At 33.4% G+C, this 23,356-nt stretch overlaps 3 protein-coding genes across 5 annotated transcripts; 2 read left to right on the top strand and 1 right to left on the bottom strand.

Annotated features, from left to right (window-relative positions):
* Positions 1–715: 715 nt before the first annotated feature.
* Positions 716–9,705, bottom strand: LOC122014728. Its single transcript, XM_042571113.1, has 4 exons — positions 9,407–9,705; positions 7,824–8,749; positions 7,454–7,528; positions 716–1,399 (listed from the first exon to the last, which is right to left on the bottom strand). Exons 2-4 carry the CDS (start codon positions 8,721–8,723, stop codon positions 1,283–1,285), a joined length of 1,092 nt encoding a protein of 363 aa, XP_042427047.1. The 5' UTR covers positions 8,724–8,749; positions 9,407–9,705; the 3' UTR covers positions 716–1,282.
* Positions 9,706–9,722: 17 nt separating this feature from the next.
* LOC122014729 (probable U3 small nucleolar RNA-associated protein 11) lies at positions 9,723–17,320 on the top strand. The gene is made up of 9 exons (XM_042571114.1): positions 9,723–10,133; positions 12,377–12,507; positions 12,609–12,699; positions 12,769–12,860; positions 12,933–13,026; positions 13,096–13,175; positions 14,351–14,434; positions 16,602–16,701; positions 17,023–17,320. The coding sequence occupies exons 2-9, from the start codon at positions 12,452–12,454 to the stop codon at positions 17,113–17,115; spliced, it is 690 nt and encodes a 229-aa protein (XP_042427048.1). The 5' UTR covers positions 9,723–10,133; positions 12,377–12,451; the 3' UTR covers positions 17,116–17,320.
* A 2,187-nt stretch (positions 17,321–19,507) lies between these two features.
* On the top strand, positions 19,508–22,713 carry LOC122014338. 3 transcript variants are annotated; one of them, XM_042570550.1, is made up of 4 exons: positions 19,508–19,701; positions 21,577–22,002; positions 22,080–22,196; positions 22,375–22,713. In XM_042570550.1, the coding sequence occupies exons 2-4, from the start codon at positions 21,634–21,636 to the stop codon at positions 22,450–22,452; spliced, it is 564 nt and encodes a 187-aa protein (XP_042426484.1). In that variant the 5' UTR covers positions 19,508–19,701; positions 21,577–21,633; the 3' UTR covers positions 22,453–22,713. The 3 variants fall into 3 exon arrangements, with proteins under 3 accessions (XP_042426484.1, XP_042426483.1, XP_042426482.1); XM_042570549.1 differs by having other exon boundaries at positions 19,509–19,689; XM_042570548.1 differs by having other exon boundaries at positions 19,509–19,692.
* Positions 22,714–23,356: the final 643 nt, after the last annotated feature.

The following is a 23,356-nucleotide window of genomic DNA, read 5'->3' as shown; positions in this document are numbered from 1 at the left end:
ACCACATGACAGTTTTCATCTCCATTTACTCTCAAGAACGAATAGGTGGATGGATGAAAATTTAAAGAACAAATGGATGTATATAAAAGAAGATAAGAAATCTTCATTTACAATCATTCACTTTGTTTTTTTCCACATTTATATCCATCCACCTTTTCATCCTTTAGAGTAAACGGAGGTGCCTCAAACAATAAGTGTGGCCTGTCTTAGCTACAGTATGAACCACCTGGAACATATAAGTCAAGCTATTCATTGATCAGATCCAACACACATGGATTATATCCTGTTCAAAATGTGAATCGAATCTAGTGTACCAACTGTTATATATGCTAATTCAGTCATCACTCAGCAAATTGCATAACTAGCATCTAATCACTACTCATAAATCCTTCCTTGGAAATCCAACATAAATCTTCTGCCTCTATCTAAGATAAACTTACCATTTTTATCATGCAAGCCCTCAAGTTTTCCTTTTTGGTGAAGGCGGATTATGTGCCCAAAGCGTTGGCAATATCAACTAAGTTCCTTACCAACCGAGTCAGTTGACACCAACAAACTTACCATGCACAAACAAACTACTGTTGCGAAAGGCGAAAGGGCTAAGGATTACCTTTAAAAGCATGGCTGATGAGGAGGCCAGAGCTCATGCAGCTGACATCATCTTTTGTGCTATCAAAGAGTACAAGGTCAAACTGAAACTGACAAAAACAGAATATATGATGTGTATCATACAAAAAGTTGCAGCATGCCCATTTAAGCCAAGTCAAAATAACAGACTTATTTCATGTTATTTATGTACAACACAAGATACTTAACAATCTAGCAGAACCACAAACTCACTTGTAGAAATACTACATTCCATGGGAGGGATAATGACTTTACAGCACTCCCAGGCACACTTCGCAAGAGGCATGAAAAAATGGATCGAGATTGTAGATGGTTTGATTACGTTCAAAACTCACAATTTGGCGTATTACCAAGAAAAAAGAAGAAATCATTACCAAGAAGGCAAAAGAGCATTGCGGTAAACAACTACTAAATTACCACTCGATTCTATAAACAAGTTTCATACAAGGTTTACCTGGGTGCAGCAGGATACCTACCTGTGATCCAGCAAAACTATAGACCTCTCCTGTCAAAACTACTGGCTGGCAAGAGTCCAAACATTTAGTTTGAATGTCAACTGATGATTGGACATCACCTTTCAGAATGCAGTTGTCCTGCAGTCACTGCTTTCACATGCAAATGAAAGCATGGACCTTCCCAGCACGTCAAGGCAGGATTATTTTGCACGGATATTGTGGGTCCGAGTAGCCCAAATTGCAAAAGCAAGAAACCAAAACACAAACAAGATTGCCCAATAGCGCGTTAACCCATGTTTGAATCTGGTTGGCATTATCTGCAATGGCAAAGAGAATTGTTCCTTTAAAGGGGCAGTCTTTCTGGTACTACAAATAGAGGAACTTAGACAAAAGGTCCCTTTTTGTCATAACAGCTTTCCAAATACAATATCAAGTTGCCTACTTATAACCTAAGAATAAATATAACTGATCTGCCAGCTGTTATTACTGTCTTCTGGGTTGTTGGAATCATAATAGCTTTTATTTTCAAACTATTGCATACAACAATAACAACAAAACCTTATCCCACAAGGTGGGGTCCATTTCCAAAACTTTTGCATGTATAAACAAAAATAACTTTTGGTAGTGAAACTACCAGCTAGATCCACAATAAGTTCTTGTCAGATCACGTCATTATGTATATTGCATGACATGAAAGCAAATAGAATTGGCGAAGCCCAATTGCCTAAACAAACAGAACAAAATAAAAATAGTAAATATGGTCTCCAGAGTGATACTCTTCAAAAACATTTTAAGATAGTTTGCAGTGTAGACATGCTAGGTTTGTGTAAGAACACTGATCACATATTTACATGAGATGAGGTGCATTTAAATAGGAATTTAACATGATTTTTTCAAATAGAATTTCAGAGATCCATTCAACCGCCTTTTTAAGAGTTCAATTTTGCTTCTTTTGAAGGGATTGGATTCTTCCTCTTTTGAATTCACTTATTATTCTTGAAACATACACAAAGAAAACAACAAAATACAAAAAATAATACAACAACAACCAAGTCTTATCTCACTAAATGGGGTCGGCTATATAGATCCTCCTACGTTATTAAACTATATCCTCTACTATATCATCATCTATATTTAAATAAATTTTATCCTATTTTATCATACATAACCAAATCTTTTTTGATCTCTCTTCCTCATTTAATATGTGTATTTGTTATAGTTTCATACTGCCTAACTGAACATTTATTGGTTGTCTTGATACATGTTCGTACCATCTTAAATGCATCTCTTGGGTTTTCCCTCAATTGCGCAACTCCGACTTTCTCTCAAATGTTAACATCCTCATCTCTGCAACTCTTATCTTTTGATCGTGAGCTTGAGTCATAGCCTAACATTCAGCTCGATATAACACAATAGGTCTAGCGTCATTTTATAGAACTTCCTTTTTAATTTTTAGAAGTACTTTATGATCACAAAGAACACCTAGCGCTTTCCTTTATTTTAATCATCCTATTTGTATTTTATATAAGACGTCTCTCAATCCCTCTGTCCTTCCGTAAAAAAAAATTTAAATATTTGAAGCTCTTAGTTATAGGTAACTTGTTATTTCCTATCTTAACAATTATCTTACTACATCTAATATTGCTACAAAATTATGGTAATGTGCCTTATCTATCAAAGTAATATTATCGACAAATAACATGCATTATGGTAATGTGTGTCTTGGATGTGTCATTGATCCATAATTAGTATAAAAAGATAGAGTCTTAGAGTTGATCGTTGATAGAACCAAGGAATGAAATGTCGTTCTGTCCCCGCGTGGGGATTGTGGGCGATGATGGCGGACGATCTCGTGTCCGTGTTTTTTTTTCTTTTTCAATAATTAATTATTTTATTTAATTAATTTAAACAATTCCTAAGGATGTGTGATATTTCGAAGAGGCTTTTATACATCCTAATTAAATTATCCTAATAAAATATATAAAAAATATATTCAAAATTAAAATAAATTTAATAAATTTTATTAATTAATATTATGAAAAAAATAATAATTTAAATTTCATTTAAAAATTTAAAAAATACAATAATTCTTATTTATATTCTAATATATTTTTTTTATTATTTTGTATTGTTTTAAATTTCATTTATTTTTTTTAAAAAATCTTTAAAAATTCTAAAAAAATTCTATTTTTTTAAAATTTTTAATAAATTATATTTATATTAGGTAGATCCATTTTAATTTGAATTATTGATATATCAATTCTATTTAAATAAAATTATTTTTAATTATTTTTCTAATAATATTAAATTATTCAATAATTGAGAACTTATAATAAATCAATATACAACTTGACACCACAAACATATTTATCTTATAATTACTATATATAAATAAAAAATACCGAAACTGTATTGGCACGACACGATACGATACCGAAATCGTATCGTTTCGGTCTGAGACCAAAACCTCGACACGGGTCGGAATTTTAAACCCTGGATGGAACCCTATATTTATAGAAAACACCTAAGTTAATCCACCTAAATTCTTCACTCATCACATCTACATACATATCCTTAGTTGTTTCAATATACACTGTGCTAACATTTTTCTCTTTTAGAATTCTTCATATAATTTTCCTTTAAACTTTGTTATAAACTTTTTCTAGGTCGACGAATACCATATGTAAATATTTCTCCCGAAGAGATGTATAACTTACATCATCGACCTTCTTGAATCCAAATTGATTTTTGGTCATTGTAGCCTCCTTCCTCAGTCTTTTTCTATCACTTTTTCTCAAAATTTCATGGTATGACTCATTAGCTTAATGTCCCTTTAATTTGTACCATTTTTTATGTCTCCTTTATTTTATAAAAAAGATTAGAGTGTTTATCCTCCATTGATTAGATATTTTTTTTTTGATTTTAAGTATATTCAATACTCTACTTCCCTAATCACTTTCGTACCTCTATCGGAATATTCTATGTGGCAACCACTTTTCTATTTTTCATCATTTAAAATATGTTATACTTCTAAACCTTGAATTCTCTGATAAAGATTTAAATTTCTATACTCCTCTCACCAACTTAAATTATCTAAATTAAATTTAGCCACCTAAACCTTCATTAAAAAAATTAATCTTATTTGTATACTCCTCTCTCTTGGCTTCCTCTTTCTCACTTTAGTTATTCTATAGATGTCCCTTTCTCCTTTTGTATCTAGCTATCGATATAAGCATTGGAAAATTTTATTCTTGACTTCACTTATTGCTTTCTTGGCTTCTTTCTCAACTACTACATACCTTTTTAAGTTTTCTTCATTCTTACAATGAAAATAAAAAACATTTGAATACTTGGAATTGTTAAAGAATGTGTAGTGAGCATGTTGTTGCAGTCAAGTAGAGTGGTTGACCAAGTGAGCATGTTAGATAGGATGTAGTTGAATAGCTTGTAGATGCTATCTAGTGAAATGAAACATCAATTTTTTGTAAGTCTATAATTCTAGAAAATATACTGACATTGCATGGTAAGGTATTAAACCCATAATGTTCTGGTCAAAGACTGACTATCCATCAACATGATTCAAACTTTTAAACCTTGTACTAATCATCCTTGTTATAGATGCTTAAGGGTTGTAAACGAGCTGAGCCGAGCCAAGCTTTGGGGTGTTCAAGCTTGTTTGATAAGGTAACCAAGCCGAGCTTAAAATGAACCAAACTTTTGAAATGATTGTTCAAGTTTGGCTTAGTTTATTTTTTATGAGTTTGAGCTTGTTTGAAGCTTGACTTGAGCTTGGTTCGTTTAGATGTTATCGAGCTCTCAATTCAAGCTTGGCTTGAGCTTAGTTCGAGCTTGGTTTGTTTAGATATTATCAAGCTCTTAATTCAAGCTTGTTTGATTGTTTGAAACTTTTAGTTGTTTGATTGGTTATTGAACTTGAAAATTCAAACTCATTTGTTTATTTTATTGTTTATTTAGCATATTGAAAAGAGTTTTATTAATGAAATTTGGTTTATGAACATTGTTCATGTTCGTTGTTCACGAACGTTGTTCGCGAACGTTATTCGTGAACATTGTTCACGAACGTTAACGAGCTAAACACATATGTGTTCAAGCTTGTTTGTTTCATTTAACGAGCTGTTTAAACTTGTTTGTTTAATTAATCTTGTGTATATTGAACAAACATAAATAATCTCTTACCAAGCCGAACACCAAGCTTGTTCACGAACGCTTGGCTCATTTACAACTACAAATCTCATTGCTATAACTGCTACTAATGTCATGATTCTAAACAATCTCATCCATGCTTCTCTCAACCATGAAAACTATTTCTTCCTCTTTAAGATTCATCTTGTGAAAGTTCTTTCTTGGCATCTCTCTACCTATGAACAAGAGCCACCTAATATAATCTCTTTGATAGTTTTTCTTTGTCCCCTAGGGATCATCTAGTGGCTAGCACATGAGGTGCCGCCAACTTGAGGTTTGAGGTTCAAATCTCGGCATAGCCGATGTAAATGCCTCCCTAATGCGACAGTCACTATTCTAAGAGCTAGTAACCACTCGTGATTTACCTCATCCGTGTTGGTCCTCAGACGGGTTGGCACGAGCGCTAGGGGCGAGCACAGTCACCTTTTGCCATCTTTGATAGTTTTTCTTTCTTTCAGTCCTCTCGGGGTAAACAATTGGATAGCGCATGGTGGGAGGTCGGGGGGTCAAATCCCAGCTAGTAGTCGGGTGCCTACCCTCCTCATGCGCTATTCAATTGTCGAAGGCTAGTAGTCACCCGTGATTTACCTCATCCATGTTGGCCTAGGGATGGGCTCGCGGAGGCACTAGCGCAAGCGAATCGCCTTTTGCCACCATTTGATAGGTTTTCTTTCACTTTTTTATGTTGTCTTCAATTAATTTCTTCTATTCAGATTTTAATTATATTTTTATTCATCCTTTATTTGTGAAGTTTTTGGCTTACTATATCCTGTTTCTTCAATTAGTTGAGTTGAGCTTTCTATGTATCTCTATGTATAATTCCATTAGTGGCCTCAATTAAATTCTTTCTCTCAATTAATGTATGTTAAATGTAATCGTCAATTCATGTAGAGGCTCATTAATAGCTCAGTTTCGAGATCACTCTTTATCCTTTTTTCTCTATCTCCTCTCTTTATCAATGTGATGATTTGAGATTAAATTAAAGTAGATAATGTGCTAGAGGATGAGGGCATCATTGTCTGCATGATCCATCAACTATCTATAGTGGTTTCCTAATCAAGGTCAAATAGTTCATTAGTGTCATTCTCCATTAACTACATAAGTTTTGATTCTGTTTTTCTTGGATACAAATATTCTCTTTATTTCATCATTGTCATGTCTAAGTAATAATCTACTTATGAGGATTTCTCTAGTTTTATTTAACAAGTTGGTTATAATTAGTATCTATGCTCCAGGTTAATTTACAAAAGTGTTAAGAGATATTATGAGGTTATGAGTGCAGAGAATTAATGACATATTAGTATTTAGGTTATTGAACCAGTGTACAATCCAAGAGTCAAACCATAGCGCAGGTGGTAAATTAGAAGTACTGGAAAGAGATGAAGAAGTAAAAGAAAAGAGAAGTGACAACTACACGCCTTTGGGCAAAATTAAAAATATCATTTTATACTAGTTTCAATTTCAACTAGAATGATACAGTTTTTTGCACTATATATTACGCTAAGATAGGGTATATTTTGACATGCTTTGAAGCATTGCTATGATGAATTTAGATTTTATTCCTTAAATACAATTTCACTTAATTTATTTAATTATAAAAATAGAACTGACAATTTGATAGGTAATTGAATTAAATTTTATCGTATTATATTGCACTGGTACTTAGTATGTTTTGACATGTGTTAAAGCATGTTGCCTTACTTTAATGCACTTTCACAAGAATTAAAATTTTAAAGAAACAACTGCAAAAAAATCTTGATAAGAATCTTAGTATGCCAAGGAAGGTCAAGCGTCAAAATCGGCATAACTGACACATGCAACACAATCGACATTACCAATGGTACAGATTAGTAGTATTGAATTTTGTTGATTTACCCAATAGTGTCCCATAGTATATGAAATTTTTAACAAGTATACATGCACCATGCAATGATTATCCCATAAGCAATATAATATTATCTACTTTCCCTTGCCTCTACATATTTTTCATGAAAAGAGGAAGAATTAGGACACTTCAGCAAAGGAACATCAACCAAATCTCCTTCAAATCCTTGACCTAATGACAGTAGAAATAGGTTCCCTAACACTCTTTTGCTCTTACATTAATGCATGTTAAATGGTTAGTGACCTCTAAAGTATAAATGGAAATAAGACAAAGGTATACTTACAAATCTAACAAAGATCACTACTGCCAACACACATAGCCCTCCAAGAAGAATATGGAAACCAAATTTTGCACCTTTCTGCAAAAATAGAAAGAAACTTGATATTTAGGTACTATGTCGAGCAGGTAAAGAAGAGCAACAAATACAATTTGACTATCAAGGAAATAGCTACAAGAACAAATCTGGCAAATCCAAATTTGTTGCCAGCAGGTCTTTTAGTTACCAAACAAAATAACCATGATCATCAAGCTATGTTTGTACAAACTACTATGCTCAGCCACATAGATTTTATTCCTCCATTGAAAAAAAAGAAATGCAAACGCATGCACAAGTTATAGAAACTCTAAAGAAACACCATAGTTTTAGGGCATACCTTTCCGATTCGAGGAGCAACAAACCAGAAAAGAATAACGGTGAGCAGACCAGTAACAACTAAAATTCCTGAGTGCTCCAAAGCTGACTTGTTTATTTGTGTGTCCCTAGTTACAACATTTTCTATTGGATTATATGGAACTTCCTCTACAGCCTCCTGGGAGATTGATGCAGTATTATTATGAGGATTGAACCACAATGATATCTCACTAAGTCTTTGCCTTCTAATAGCAGCTACAGCATCAGGATCAATACCAGAACTTGCCTCCATGTTTATATAAGTAGGTTCTCCTGTGACTGTTCTATCCCTTAGTTCTTCATAGTCTTTTAAGGAAGCCACAACCTTTCTAAAATCCTCTACTCGTACATTTTTAGCTAAACTTCCGCAGATCTCACATACAGTGGAACCATGACTTATAAACCACTTAAGTGCACAAGCATAATGAGCATGAGCAAGATCGTTTTTGCAAGAGCATCCTAGATCTATGATTGTGTCATGACAAAGGCATGAACCTGATTCTACATCAGCACTGCAAACCAATATCTCACCTTCAGGACTTATAAACTGAATAAAATCAGTATCCTCCTGAGAAGACTTGTTATTGATGGATCCTTTTACAGTCCATTTTTGAGGAAGTTCGTCATATGAATTTCGGTCATTGTTGATTTCTGATAATCCTTGTGATGGAGGGATAATATTTAAAAATTCTAAAGCAGCATCTCCCCTGATGTCAGGTTCGAGACAATGGCAAACTCTACACATTAAAATATCCACATCCTTTTCTGTGCTACAAGCTGATGCCCGTGATGTCTCTAAATTTTCATCACAGATGGAAGAGCATGAGTTCCTTTTGTTGCTGCAACTATCATGTTGAAATATCGTTTCTTCCTTGAGTTCCATTGGATAAATTAGTAACTTTGACCTAACTACAATATTGGAAAATTAAAACAAAACTGTAAGCAAGTGGCCGAACAACACTGTTACATGATATGAAAGCAGCATTTTGTGAATGCCCTCTGATGCAAAAGATGAAAGCTTATTAAACGGCTATCAACATCTGCATTACTGACTAAAATCACTGGAAACCAGGATTTTGAAAAATTGTAATAGAGTCCCAAGTTAATAACAAGTCTTTAAGAAAAACTGCAAAAGAAAATTTCCCCCAGTTTTAACTTATGAGCTCGCCAAATCTATGGAAGACCATAAAACTGATGAAAAAAATTAGTCATTTTCTTGCGCGGATCAAATTTTTCAGAGATTTCACCAGGAAACTGAACTTAACACGATAGCATAAACGAACAAAATCTAGGGGGGAAAATGAGAAACCGATTCTCGATGAACTAGAATACCAAAGAAACGTGCACGCAACAAAAGGAATCTCTTCAATCCCACAAAAACCTGACTTTTACAAATAAACAAAGATTTAAAGCACAAAAAAGAAAAACCAAAATCAGAACAGGAAAACTGCGTGTTATAGTAATGGGGAAAACGCCACATATGCGTTGGTTTACAAAGATACGATGAAATCTCTTCGAGCTCCGACCAAATTAGATAGGAAAACTGCCAGGAGAGAGTCTATTAACCTTCTACTGGAGGAAGATTGGCTATGGGAGCTTGACAGAGAATCGGTGAAACAAAAGCCAGGTTCACCCCGATCTGCTTCCCAGAGAGGAGAACGAAACAGAAGGCAGAGGCGACCGATCCTGAAGTTTTGTGTGACTGACTGATCTCGACTGCTCCTGTGAACTTTATGGCAGTCTCGAAGTTGCCGAGGTCCCTGGACTTGTGGCTAAAGTCTTCAAAAGATGATGATGCCGGTCAGTGGAACTAGTCCAAGGGGAGGAGATCGGGACTTCCACACAGGGTCCATACGGCTTGGGACGAGTTTCCACTTCTGTTTATCAAGTCCTCTTTTACGGGTGCATAAATATTAATTCTAATTATTTTTATTTTTTTTGATATATTTTTTTCAAAGGAGCGGACTTAGCCTCTGTTTACTTGGAGGCGTGGAAAGTAAAATTAGAGAAACTTTTCCATAATAAAAAATAAAATTACATAAATCTCCAATCCACCCTCCACCGTAAGGTAGGTTTTATTTTCCCTCTTTCTCTCTTCCGCCGCCGCCCCCCAGCCATTCTCTTTATCTCTGCCGCCGCACTGTTCTTTTCCCGGCGACCTCTTCTCGAGCAGTCGCACCCACCCAACCGTCGAGTATTTACGTCCAGCCATCGTGCGTAGTTCTCAGCATCTTCCGGCAAACCGACAACAACGTGGTCCGACGTTCCTAGGTCGGCAGAGCTCCACGGTCGGGTAAGTGCTATTTTTCTTGCTCCACGGTACTCTGGTGTTCCTGATTTTGAAAGTCTTCAATTTTTAGGTAGATTGCGTTAGACTTTGTATAGTTAAAATTTTCTGCCTTGTTGAATCTGTTTCCTGGATAGCAAAATTGCCTGTTGCGAACAAAGGAATTAACACAGATTCTATTCTATCATCGGAATTATGAATCACTATGGATAACAAAATGAATGTGACTTCAGTGTCAACTAACTATTGGATGTTTACTTAGGTTCCAATTCTTCCTGCAAAAGTTGTTTAGCAACTTGCAGCGAAGCATCAAGTAATAAATAACAAACATTCCCTATTGAAATGATCCTCGTGATGGGAAAAATATTTAAATAATATCCAAATGAAAGCCACAAATTATTTTGAACAGATTATTTAGGGCATCTCCAATAGTTAGAGATCTAAATAAGCTTTTTTTTATATGCTTCCAATATGCCACATCAACATTATAAAATTTTATTGAAACATCTCAAATGGTTAGAACTCTAAATGAGTTTTTTTATGATCCAATTTATTACATGTAGTTGCATGGATTCATGCATGTTACATCAATTTCAAGACAAAAGAGCAAGTTTGAGTTTTCACTATTGCTCTTAAACTACAAACCTCAAACCTCACCTCTACAATGGTTCAAACTTTTTTATTCAACTTTTTTGATTCTACAAAGCTCTCACAAACTTTGCATTGGAGATGCCCTTATTTTGAAGACTCTCCAATTCAGTGATAAATTAAGAAAATTTTTGATGAACAATAGAAAAAATATTTTTAAAAATAAAATAAAGACATTGGATATTGAAAAATATTTAAATAATTTTGCTATTTTTTAATTCAATAAAGATTGCTAGATTCTTGATCAAATGAAAAAAAATAAAATAAAAATAAGGTATTTTGGATGGAAAACAATTTAATTGTCTTTCCTATGTTCTAAGTAAACAATTTAATGGATTGATAAGCACAGTATGATCTTTCTCTTTTCTATAAATGATTATGTTTGATCGGCATTTTGCAATACATTTTTAATATATTATCTTATATTTTGTATGATTATGTTTATGTTTATTCGGATAAATAATCCTAAAATGTATTCTTGATATTAATTATTAATAATTTCAGAATAATATTCTAAAATTTATTATTAATAATAACCATAAATTTTTATTATTTAATAATAAATAATTTTAATTTTGTAATAAAATTTATATAATATCTTATATTTTTAAATAAGGATTGATTTTTAGTTAAATTACTTAATCATCATTACCTTTATTATTAATTTAGCACACCTTACAACCAATTATTTAATAAAAATTAAAATTTGATTTAGTTTTTTCATACAATTTTAAATTCAAATACACATTTTAATGTTTTATTTAAATAAACTGTAAATTTAAATATTAGCCCCATATAATATGTTGCCCTAGCTTTTGAAAACGCTGCATGTAAATCAGCCCGATCTCTCCTTGCCACCCAACCTGCAGTCCCGACCTGATCCCCAGAAAGTCATATGCCTCGTCTTCCCTGCCGAACCACCATCTTCCACCGCCATTTGATTCTCTTCCTGACTCTGTAGTCGGATTGGTTTCGTCCCCGTCCACGGTCTAGTGGCTAGCGCATGAGGTGCTAACATCATGATATATGGGGTTTGAATCTAAGCATAGTCGAGGTAAATGGCTCCCTCATACGCCAGTCACTATTCCAAAGACTAGTAGCCATCTGTGATTTACCTCTTTCCTGTTGGCCGTGGAACGGGTTGGCGGGGGCACTGGGGACGAGCGTAGTCGCCTTGTGCCACCGGATTGGTTTTGTCCCTAGTTGCTGCTCTGTTACAGAAACTCACAGCCGAGCTTGGGGCCTTTGAGGTTTCCCCATTATCTTTTTGATAATGAAAATTTCCGAGCATGTAAATTTCTTTGTTTGATAAATCAGAGTTGGAACTTAGTGGTTCCAAAAATTCTTTCTCTTTTATATTCTTCTTTCTTATGATTTGAACTAGCAACATAAATATATATTGGATGGAATAATATGATTGAAAAATACTCCTAATTGCGACTATCATGTATTTTAGATTTGGACGCCATCAACCCAGCACCTTATTAGCTTGGAGTAATTATCTTCATTATTAACTAGTGCTTGCAGATTATTTGTTGTGGATTTAGTACTTCTGTTAAGTTGTTCATTCTTTCTTCTTCTGCTCTTCTTAAATATTTCAGGACTGGTTGCGGATTATTGGAAGTCATTTTCTTTTTGTTTATTGTGATCCATTGCACACCAGAAATCAATAAATTATGTCTTCTTTTAGAAATGCTATCCCTCGGAAGGCTCACAAAGAGCGAGCACAACCGTGAGCGAACTTTATTTTTCTCTTGCTCATCATCTTTTGTTTTTCATCTGCTCAGGATCCTAATAATGTTTCCTGTTGATTTTAAATAAATTGATTGGCAGTCAAGATAGGAAGAAGTTTGGGCTTCTCGAGAAGCATAAAGATTATGTTGTCCGAGCACAGGCATTCCACCAGAAGGAAGAGACTCTGAGGGTGAGAAACAATTGCTTTTGTTTAAGTGATAGTCTGTGGATTTGGGGTCTTATGTGTTGAATGTTGCAGAAATTAAGGGAGAAGGCATCTTTTAAAAATCCAGATGAATTCTATTTCAAGATGGTTAACACACGAATGCGTGGTGGGATTCATATTCCAAAGTAACGATGCAAAACTTTAACTTGGATAATTTAAGGTTTTTAGTAAAATATGGCTGACAATTTGTCTTCCAGGAGTGAAGCAAACAAGTACACACCTGAACAGCTCATGCTTATGAAAACTCAAGATATTGGTTATGTCCTTCAGAAAATTCAAAGTGAAAAGAAGGTATTCTAGAACAAAGATGGTGTAATATTCAGTAACAGATTGATGAAACACTTGTTTAATCTATTGTAGAAAATTGAAAGGCTAAGTTCTGCTCTTCACACACTAGATCATCAGCCAGGGAACAAGCATGTTTACTATGCTGAGGATAGGTACGATTTTGATCATTTGATATATTGATGTATTTGTTGTGTCACAAACTCACAATGGTTTACTTACATTGCATAGAGTAGATTTAATCTAATTTAAGAAGTCACATTGGTATATAAGCCATTAGCCAGTGCAATTCATGGGTATTTTTGAAAGAATTATTTTAAGCTAATTTTAAATTTTAAATTTATAATTAATTATCTTCAAATATAAAATTTCGTTTTTTATATATTTGTAATTATGTTGTAATTTTTCATATCTTTGCTTCTATCAAATAGTAATTTATAAAAATATTAAAATTCTAAATTTAGAACTTTTATTTAAAATTTCAAATTTTTAATATCTTGAAACTATTAGTACCTTCAATTTATCAGACTATTAATATCTTCATTTTTCTTTTATATATATATAGCCTCTTTGAGTTTACTAATATTGATTTATTAAAAAAATAATTTTACAAATTTTATTAAGGAAATAATATTGTCCAAAAATTTAATTTAAAATTTCATTAATTAATATTATTTAATAATATTTTGTATTCTTAGTTCTAAGTTAATCTTATTTATTTATGAAATATTTTGCTATAATCCCTAATCAAATTTCATAATTTACTTAACAGAGGATTATTAAAATCTACAGACTACAGTATATAATTTTTCTTTAAAAATATTTATATAATTATTTTAGGTAAAACATTAAAAATTTCTTTCCAGTTTTAGATATTTCTTTAAAAATATCAACATGTATGACCTGACCATGCAATTGTTAGTCACTAATTTTAATTTGTTTAAGTTTAATGATGCCTTAAACTAATAAATTTGCTTAATTTTTTTAAAATATTTATAAATTGTAAATTTATTTTTTAAAAATATTGTTTTGAAAAAATATTTGTATTTTAACAAATAGTGAGCGTGTAAGTTATAAAGTTTGTATATGATTAGACCAAAAGCATATTTTTTAATCGCTTAATATTAATGCATGTGAGGAATGTGAAGGAGCAATTTTAATTCTTTGTTAATTTGTCTTTACTTGATTTAAAGTGCATATTTGTCTGTTATAATGTCGTAGATACTAAATTTTATTTATTCTGATGGTTACTAACATCTTGCCATGTACTTCTAGTGGTGTTCTGGTGTTTCCTTTGGCTAATGTTCTGCTTTTGGTCATTATATGACAGGGAAGAAGCCGAAGAAATACAATCTAGATCACTGCAAATGAGCAATACAGTTGCTTCTCTAAAACTTCCCAAGGGCATTGTTAAGTAAGTTTTATCTTGTCTTTTGTTCTTGGATTGGGTATTATTACCTTCTGGAAATTATTTTGATGGGTTAGTTTGAATATTGCCAAATACAAAGAAACAACTACCCTACCTTTAAGAGTGATCTAGTTGGTTGGCTTTGTATAGTCGACAAGTTAAACCACACCCTCAAGTGCAATGCAAATATTTAGTTGTAGTCTATATTTGAAGTTCAGCACCTATATCATAGTCTAAGTTATAAATTAGTTTCTTATTATATGTTTATTATCTTAGCTTGGTTCACTTGCTTAATCTAAGTTCAGACTTAGCTTTGGTAACAGGAAGTTTCTGGAATGAAACAAGCTGAATTTCAATATGATGAGGAACCTATCAAACTGTCATATCTCTTAATTTCTTGCTACTATCATAATCTACTCAGTTGACGACACCACATTCAAAATTAGCTTGTTATCGTGCTTAATCAACATTCTAGTTTAATTTCTTGAACCTAGCCCAGAATTAGTAGAGGTTTGGTAGAAATTTTTTGTCAACTATTTTTGATATGTTAGTTCCATTGGAAAAGCCAAACTTTGCACTGAAAAAGCCAAAAAATAAGGTTAGATTTAGTAATTGATCTTATTAATTACCAACCAAAAAATCATCCTTTTGGGATGGACCGAACCTAACCAATACCCAACTCACGCAAGCTTCTCACGATGCCAAGACCTGACACCGCACCTCATCACCACCTCCACCTTCGACTGTCGGCGGTCTGGCCTCCATCTCACCCTCTCCCGATTGGGAGAGGTTCCGCCCTCTTCTCCACAACATCTCACCCTCTCCCGATTGGGAGAGGCTCCTCCCTCCACTTCATCTCTTCCTCTCCCGATCAGCAGAGGAGACGATCTTCTTCCTACCACCGGCCGGCCACCACATTACTATCCACACCCTCTCTCAATTGGGAGAGGCTCCTTTCAATCATCTCCTCTCTTTGAGCTCATCTCACACCGTCTTCATTGGGAGTCTCGGATCCGAGGCTAATCCATCTCTTCCGGCCAACTCTCCTCTTCGGATTACAAGAGGAGAGCTTGCTCCACTCCTGCAGCCCTTCCTCCACCCCTGCAGCCCTTCCTCCGCAAGCCCTCTTCCTTCAACTGATCAGTTGAAGGGAGCTCATCTCATGAAGCTTCGAGATTTCGTGGCTCCAATTACATCATCCTCCACCACTAGCCATACACAAGAGAAGCTCTGATGTGTTGGGTTAATCCTTTCTTTTGTGATTGATTTGTTTGTGTTGATTGTTGAGTTGTGGAATTGTAATGAAGTTATCCTCCCACGTTTTAAATTGCATGCATTATGTTTGAATTGATTCATGCCCACTATATGTTTGATGAATTGTCCCTTACATTCTTGCTACTTTTATTTGTGTCAATGCACTTCAATTCATTTCATTCCGGCAATGTTTTAGTTTATTTGGATGTTAGTGATGTTGTTCTTTATTTAGATGCAAGTAGGTTAGATTAGATTAGGTTTTGTTATTTAGGTTCCATTGAATGTTTTGTATTTTCTTCAATTCTCTTGCAATTGTAGTTTAGCTAGTTTAGAGTTTTTATTACATGCATTGCTTTTCATTTATTAGGTTTAGTTCGAAAACCCAAACCCCTGTTTAAAATATCAAAAAAAAAATCCAAACTCCATTTGCAAATAAATCGATCCTATGATTAATATTCACCGGCTGCATTCATTGAGAGACGGCCCGAGTCATCCCGAGTTATCATTCTATGTTTGGTTTCTCTACAAATATACTTTTGGAGTAGCTTATGTGTGACAAAACTTTGCTGGTCTCTTTAGTTGTCTGCAACTTCCATTAATTTATGATCAATTCCTATTGACGCCGCATCTAGACCCATACAATAAGTGCCTTTTTCAGTTTAGCATTGCCTGTTACATCATTATTTTTTGTTTGCTATAAAGGTAAGATGCTTTACATCAAAATAATGAGATAAACGCAATTGATTTTGAAAGACATTATAGTTTACCACCTTGTAATCTTCATCCTACTGGCATTGTGTTTGTCCAAGAGAAATATAAAGTAAATTTGTCAATTTGTACGCTTTTGACATGTTTCCAAGTATAAAATTCTTTGCTTTGTATAGTATATATTTTTTGAAGTTCCTGCGGCTCTTTCTAGGAAAACAGCTGCATCTTACAAAGAGTTGGAAGCAAGGAAAACAAGGGTTCAAGAACTTGAAAAGATATACTCAGACATGGCTTTGCAAAAAGAATTGCAGGTTAGTTATCTATTACTATCCAATTTGAAAAGAACTTTTTATTATAATTGATTGCTGAAGGACTAATAGGCTTTAGTCGCGTCTTCAATAGACTACTCTATGGAGGCTCAAACATTATGCTTATAACGTTGGGGTTGCGTGAGCCATCTAAATCATTGCTCCTGTGACTTTCAATAGCACCCCATTCAGTCTACAAGGATTATATTTGTTTAGCTTCCCTTAAGCTTCTTAAGTTCTAAGTTTGACGATGATTATCTTCCGAGTTGATCTTATTCGGTGTAAGGTATTTGGAATAATTGTGATCCTTTGTCCTTGCAACAGAAACCAGGGAGAAAACGCAAACTTCGTGAAGATGAAATTGTGCAGCCAACAAATCGACCCGTTTACAAGTGGCGTGCAGAAAGAAAACGTTAAGGGATCAGTCTAAGGAAGCCCCCTAGATTAACTAGATGATGTGAAACAAGTTGCTGGTCTGAGAAAAAAGATTGAACTGAAAGGAAACATTGTTTTGGTTGAGATTATGGTTATTTTTTTCGAAATTAGTATTACCTTTTCTGTTGTGCTGTTGTGCGACTAAAGGTATCATTATGTGAAGTATAAAAATTTAGATTTTCGTTTTTATTGGCTTAGGCAAAAGCGGATTTATGTGTATTCAGTGAAGCATCAATATTGTATTATGTAATCCATAAAAAATAATAATAAATCTAGTTAAAATTGAACTATTTTATCACTTTAAAATATATGTTGACATTAATGGCCTACTAAAGTGTATTTATCTATTAATTCATAATTTAAACAAAAAATATATATTATATCCTCTGATTGTATTTTTTTATGTTGTTAAATATAAAAGAGAGATTATTGATATGATTGAGAGTTTTAATGTTTAAATAAAGAGTTTAAGTTAGATTTTATATATTAATTTAATATGTGAGTGAAATTGTGTAGGAATTTATTAAAGATAAGATCCAGATGTTTAAATTGTGCCGGAATTTATTAAAGACAAGAGAAAGACACCTACAAGAGAAAGCCCAGGTGTCTGGGAAGGTCGAGTATCTTCAACGTAAGCTTTGTCAAAAGTTTATAAAATTTAAAAATCTTATTAAAAAAGTTTTTATGATTGTGTAAATCAAGAGCATGTTTGAATTTTCAATTTTTTTTTTTTTTTTTTTTTTTGTGAAGATGGAGCCAATAATTAATATATCTTTTTTAAATAATTTAAAAATAAATTATTTGATCAGCTAATTATAATGTTTCAGTTTATAAATAATTAATAATAATTAAAATTATATTTTTTCTTTTAAAAATAAATAAATATTTTATAAATAATTAGTAATAATTCAAATTATACTTTTTCTTTTAAAAATAAATATATTTGAGATAAGTTAAAAAAAATATACAAATGATTATAATTAAATTAAATTAATAAAATAATTAAATATTAAATAAAATTATAAATTATATTAAATTATAAATTATAAATTAATCAATTTATTAATTGTTAATTATAACTAAATTAAATTAAAGATTATAATTAATTAAAATATCAAATAAAAATATTAAATGAAAAAAATTGTATGTAGATTTTTTTTAATTGTGGAGAGAATAGTATATTTGTATTGAAATTGATGTAATATTATAACTACATGTAGAGAGAATTAAAAAAAATTCACTCAAAGCTTTAACGATTGAAAATATTTCAATAATTTTTTATAATGTTGATGTGACAGGTTAGAATTCTAAAAAAAAAACTCATTCAAAACTTTGAAAGATGTTCTTACATGGATAAATTTTGAAAATATAAATGGGCTAAAAGGACTGTTGGCATAATTAATGAGATTAACTAGATTATTATTATTTTATTTTATTTTTATTTTTATTTTATTTTTCCACAAAATTTTATTATCCTTTGAATACTAACATTGCAAAACAAAAAAAAATATATTCAACCCCTTCAGTTACATCGGTTATCAATCTATATATCGATTTCACAGTTAGGATAATTTATTTTATTTGGATAAATTAGTTTGTCGAAGATCCAATTAAAATGATGAACCACTTAATATTAAATTTGGGTGATGAAATTCGGTCTAAAAAATTTACTACTCTTTGTTAGGATAAATTAAGGAACACGATGATGGACATTTAAAAATCCAATATCTTATGGTTATACATTATATTTGAAGAAATTTTTTTATAAATGTGTTGTAACAGTTGTTCCAACGGTGTATGTCTTGATAATAAATTGATGTCTTTTGCATCATAGTCAGAGGATAAAAAATATTGAATATAATATTGAATCTAGATGATCAATTTAATTTTATAAAATTTTTTTTATTAATCATTTAGATAAATTAGAAAATGATTACAACAGACGGTTGAGATCCCATGAATGGATGTGTTCTGTCGAAAGACTCAATTAATTAAATGGGCCAGACGAATCAACTGAGCATGCTTGATCAATTTAAATTGTCTTTGATAATTTTTTTTGATACATTGATGGCAAAGCAAGAAGATGAATACGTTCGTCCCTAGTGTCCCCTATCAATCTATCCCAAAATTAATACGGAGGAGATAAATTATGAACGAATATTAATTTTTGAAATAATAACTACCATGTAAACAAAAGTATTTTTCTATTAATTTTACTAACAGATTCAAATATTAAACAAGAGCATCCAATATTACTGGCGATCTTTGATATTACCCACTTGCCCTCTGGTGACAGATGGCTCGGATCGGACGCATTTATCTGGCGATCTTCGCCATTCATTTCAGTCCATCCAATATTTCCAACAAAATTCTTAGCCACCTCTATTTGGCTAAGAAGGCGAGAGAAAGGAGAACCAGGAAACGCCCGAGATAAATAAATCCAAAATTCCTTTTTTATTTTTTTGTTTTTTCCCATTTCTCCCACGATTCCTTCTCCAGTCTCCCGTTCCAGTGGATTCACTTGCCATTGGAATCTGCTAAAAGAAAGAAGCGCAGGTGGTGAGTTCTGTAATTTCCTACTCTGATTTCTCTTTATTTTTTTATCAATTAAAAGAGAATTTGCTTCCTTCGTTGCTCAAAACAAGTTTTTATGGATGCAATAGTTGATAGTGTGTGCTGGGTGGAACTGGATTTTGGGGTTTATTATTTGAGGGAAGTATGGACTAGTTAAAGAACATTAACCCCTTTTGGTTGTGCCCTATGGATAGTTGTTGCACATAATGCATGGCGCTTTTAGTAACGTTAGGTAAATAATAAGCGGACAACTTCCTTTGCAATAGAATTGTATGTGCTAACTGGCAGCAGTGTTGTTTGCATTTTGGCCTCTGTATTGGTGATGGACTTATCACTTCATCCCTAATTACTAAATCATAAGGCATTCCAAGTACTTGTGCCCCATAGGTATTGAATTGATTCAATAGAATGACAAAGAAACTGTCTGATAAAATTTATCAATATTGAACTTAGTTGTTGTTATAAATGTTGTGCAAAATCGCTTGAGTTGTTGATGTAGCTTTTCTTCTTCCAAATAGAGAACACATCGTCTTGTCGATGGCTCATTGGTATGGCAGGATCTTCGGTATAGCAATGTTGATCACCTCTTCATTGTTTTTGACACTATCATTGCATTCCTTTGGGTCGACATAATCTTTTGTGTAGTAAATCTACCCCTTCAAGCAGTCTAGGCATCTAGTTGGGTAGATTTACCCCATTGGTTGTGAAGTGTCTCTTATGGTAGACACATTACTTTGGATTGTCAAGGCACTCATTCGAGTGGACTTACCCTTTTGGGTATTGACACTCCCTTTTGGGTCAGCTGAGGCCCCCTTTGGCATACCCTTTTTTTAGACGGCCATCACCAATGACTTTGTCGTCAATCATTGAGGTACCGCTTTGGGTAATTGACACACCATTTTGGATATATTATAAGACCAAAGAGAGGGTTGAACGCTTTCTCTTTAAAATGATAATGTTTCCCTAAAAAATTTAGAGTTTATTGATAATCATCTCTTAAGATAAATTCTTCGACTTAAAATGGGCGCATTTTAAATTTTGAGTCTTGGCAAACTTTTAACACTTTGAGAGTCCAAGAGAGGAGAATGAGAGAACAAATCAAAACTTGAGAACTAAGTGATTTGAGAGAGGGTCTAGGGTCCTTTATATGGTTATGGGAAGGCAATGTGAATGGAGTATTTTTATTAATGAGAGAAGGCAAAACATTGCCTCTTCTATTGAATGTGCGAACATACAAGGATAAACAGATTAAGAAATGATAATATTAAAGAGAAAGTCAAGATTGCGCCTATTGAGGGAAAACTCCAAGATGGACATGTACTTAGGTGATCGATAAATTTTCTAGTTAGGCGATGTGAAATCATTACCAATATGCACATTAATCGAGGAAGAGGGTGACCACAAAAGTCTTAGTTAGTAATGATAAAACATGATAAAATTCTTTTAAATATGAATTAGGATATAGTAAAAGATCGAGTCCAATGGTGTGGGAGGATCCATATAGCTGACCCAACTTAGTAGGATAAAAGTTTGGTTGTTGTCGTCTAGTTGTTTCCTAGTGTTGTTTCAATGTCTCACGTAAAATTTATCTTTGATTAATAAGTTTTTTCACTTCGTCTTCTTTGTGTGACATTGTTTTCCATGTGAGGTTTGGTTCTATTCGTGCTACGTAAATTAATCTTAATAATATTAAGAACTTGAAGTCTTGATACACTATTTCCATCATGTTCTCTCTAGTCTTACCTAGCCTCTCATAGTTGCAGTAATCTGATTTGTTGCCATTGAAAATGTCCTTAACAAACTGTTTGCATAGGGGGTCACACAGCAAAGGATGAAAGATGTAACTGCTGCTCTTTTTTCTTTATGTAGCTTAACGACCTCCACGATTCAGATTGTTGGCAGAAGAAAATCTCTGGTGAAGTGTTCATGGCTGCTGGCATGGCCCTGTGCACTTCTAGCCAACTTCCTCAGTTGATGCAACCCACTGTCAAGAACATCTGCATAGGGCTAATTATTCATCAGAAACCATTTGTATCTGTTACCCTCCAAAGAAACCAGCATCAGTGTGTTCCACATGCACACGTATTGTCTCGCAGGTTCATCGTCTGTGCTACTACTGAAGGTTCTGCAAAATCAAGCAAGTCAGATGAACAAATTCCCTCTTGGGCTAGACCCGATTCAGATGAACCTCCACCTTGGGCGCGTGATGAGGGCAGTGGAAGCACATCACAATCAACATTTCAGATTCCTTTCTATGCATATCTTCTTGCATCAGCTTTTATTGCTATAGCAGCGGTACTTCCCTATCATTTTCTTGTTCTCATCTTATATACGTTTCAGATTTTTTCTGAATTTCTTTTATTCGCATGCAGATTGGCTCCATATTTGAATATGCTAACAAGAATCCAGTTTTTGGAGTCCTGAAATCAGACAGTATCTTTTATGCACCGTTGCTTGGTTTCTTTGTTTTCACTGGGATACCGACCTCTGTATGTTATAGTACTGGTTCATTAGTTGAATTTTCTTCTTGTTTTCTTTCTTTGGAAAATATTTCCATTACATCAAGAATCTACCATATTCCTTATGTATGTAGGATTTTTCCTGGTAATGAGGTCTTCAAGGTGAAATTTACTGACCATATAAATTATGTTTGTCCTTTGTCCTCAGGCCTTTCTGTGGTTCAAATCTGTTGAAACTGCCAACAAAGAAGCTGAGGAGCAAGATAGGAGAGATGGATATCGGTAAATCAAAACATCATTTGGTCCCTTTTCATCTCTTGCTATAGCGCATTGATTTCTCATCACATGGAACAAGTTTGTAAGAGTAGAAATGTTTTTCAGCATTCTCATTTCAACTCACATCATCATGCCTGTAAATTTCTCATCACTTTCACCTCCATCTCTTCGTGTAATCGGCAATGAGCTGAATGGGCGAATGTTTCATATTGTATCTCCCTGCTGTGCGATCAATGTGTCATGCGACCAAACTCCTAGATTTCGAGATCAATCTAGTAGATCTTTTAGAGTATAAGTTTTATCCAAACTATTTAGGACCTTTGATATGGCCAACTTGGCCTACCCTTGGATAAGGTTGCTATAGAGGATAGTTGAGTCGACTAGAATAGTTTCAGTCCATTGAATAAAATTTTGAGTTGATTGGAACCTTGTTGAGTGGACATAGTATGACTGTTGTGTGTGGATTAGCTTATAATTTTATCCGATTCAATTGATCCAAAGCAATTGGGTCGACTGAATAAGATTTGAGTTGAATGGATGCATGCAGATTGAGGTGATTGGATATTAGCAATTGGCCGATAAAATGTTCTTATCCGAATTATAGTCAACTCAATCAGGAGCTATCAAAAATAAGTTATCTTATCCTTCATTTGAATGCGGTTTTTTTTTTAATAATCGAAGTGTTAAGTTCTTACCATTCAACTAATTCTAGACACGATTAGTTTGATCCCATAAAAATGTTTCACGGTCTCCAAAGATAAATCACAAAAGTACTATAGCAAGTCATTGGTAGCTGTCCCGTGATCTTTATCTTCTTATAAGATCATCCATTGTCGAATTGGTACTCGCTCGTGAAGATAAATTCATGAATTTTTCAACGCTAGCGCAGTTATAGTAGAGGATCGAACTGTGGC

This window comes from Zingiber officinale, chromosome 8B, assembly GCF_018446385.1.
Source record: "Zingiber officinale cultivar Zhangliang chromosome 8B, Zo_v1.1, whole genome shotgun sequence".
In the NCBI taxonomy this organism is placed as follows: domain Eukaryota; kingdom Viridiplantae; phylum Streptophyta; class Magnoliopsida; order Zingiberales; family Zingiberaceae; genus Zingiber; species Zingiber officinale.
This window is presented reverse-complemented; position numbering and strand designations above follow the sequence as displayed.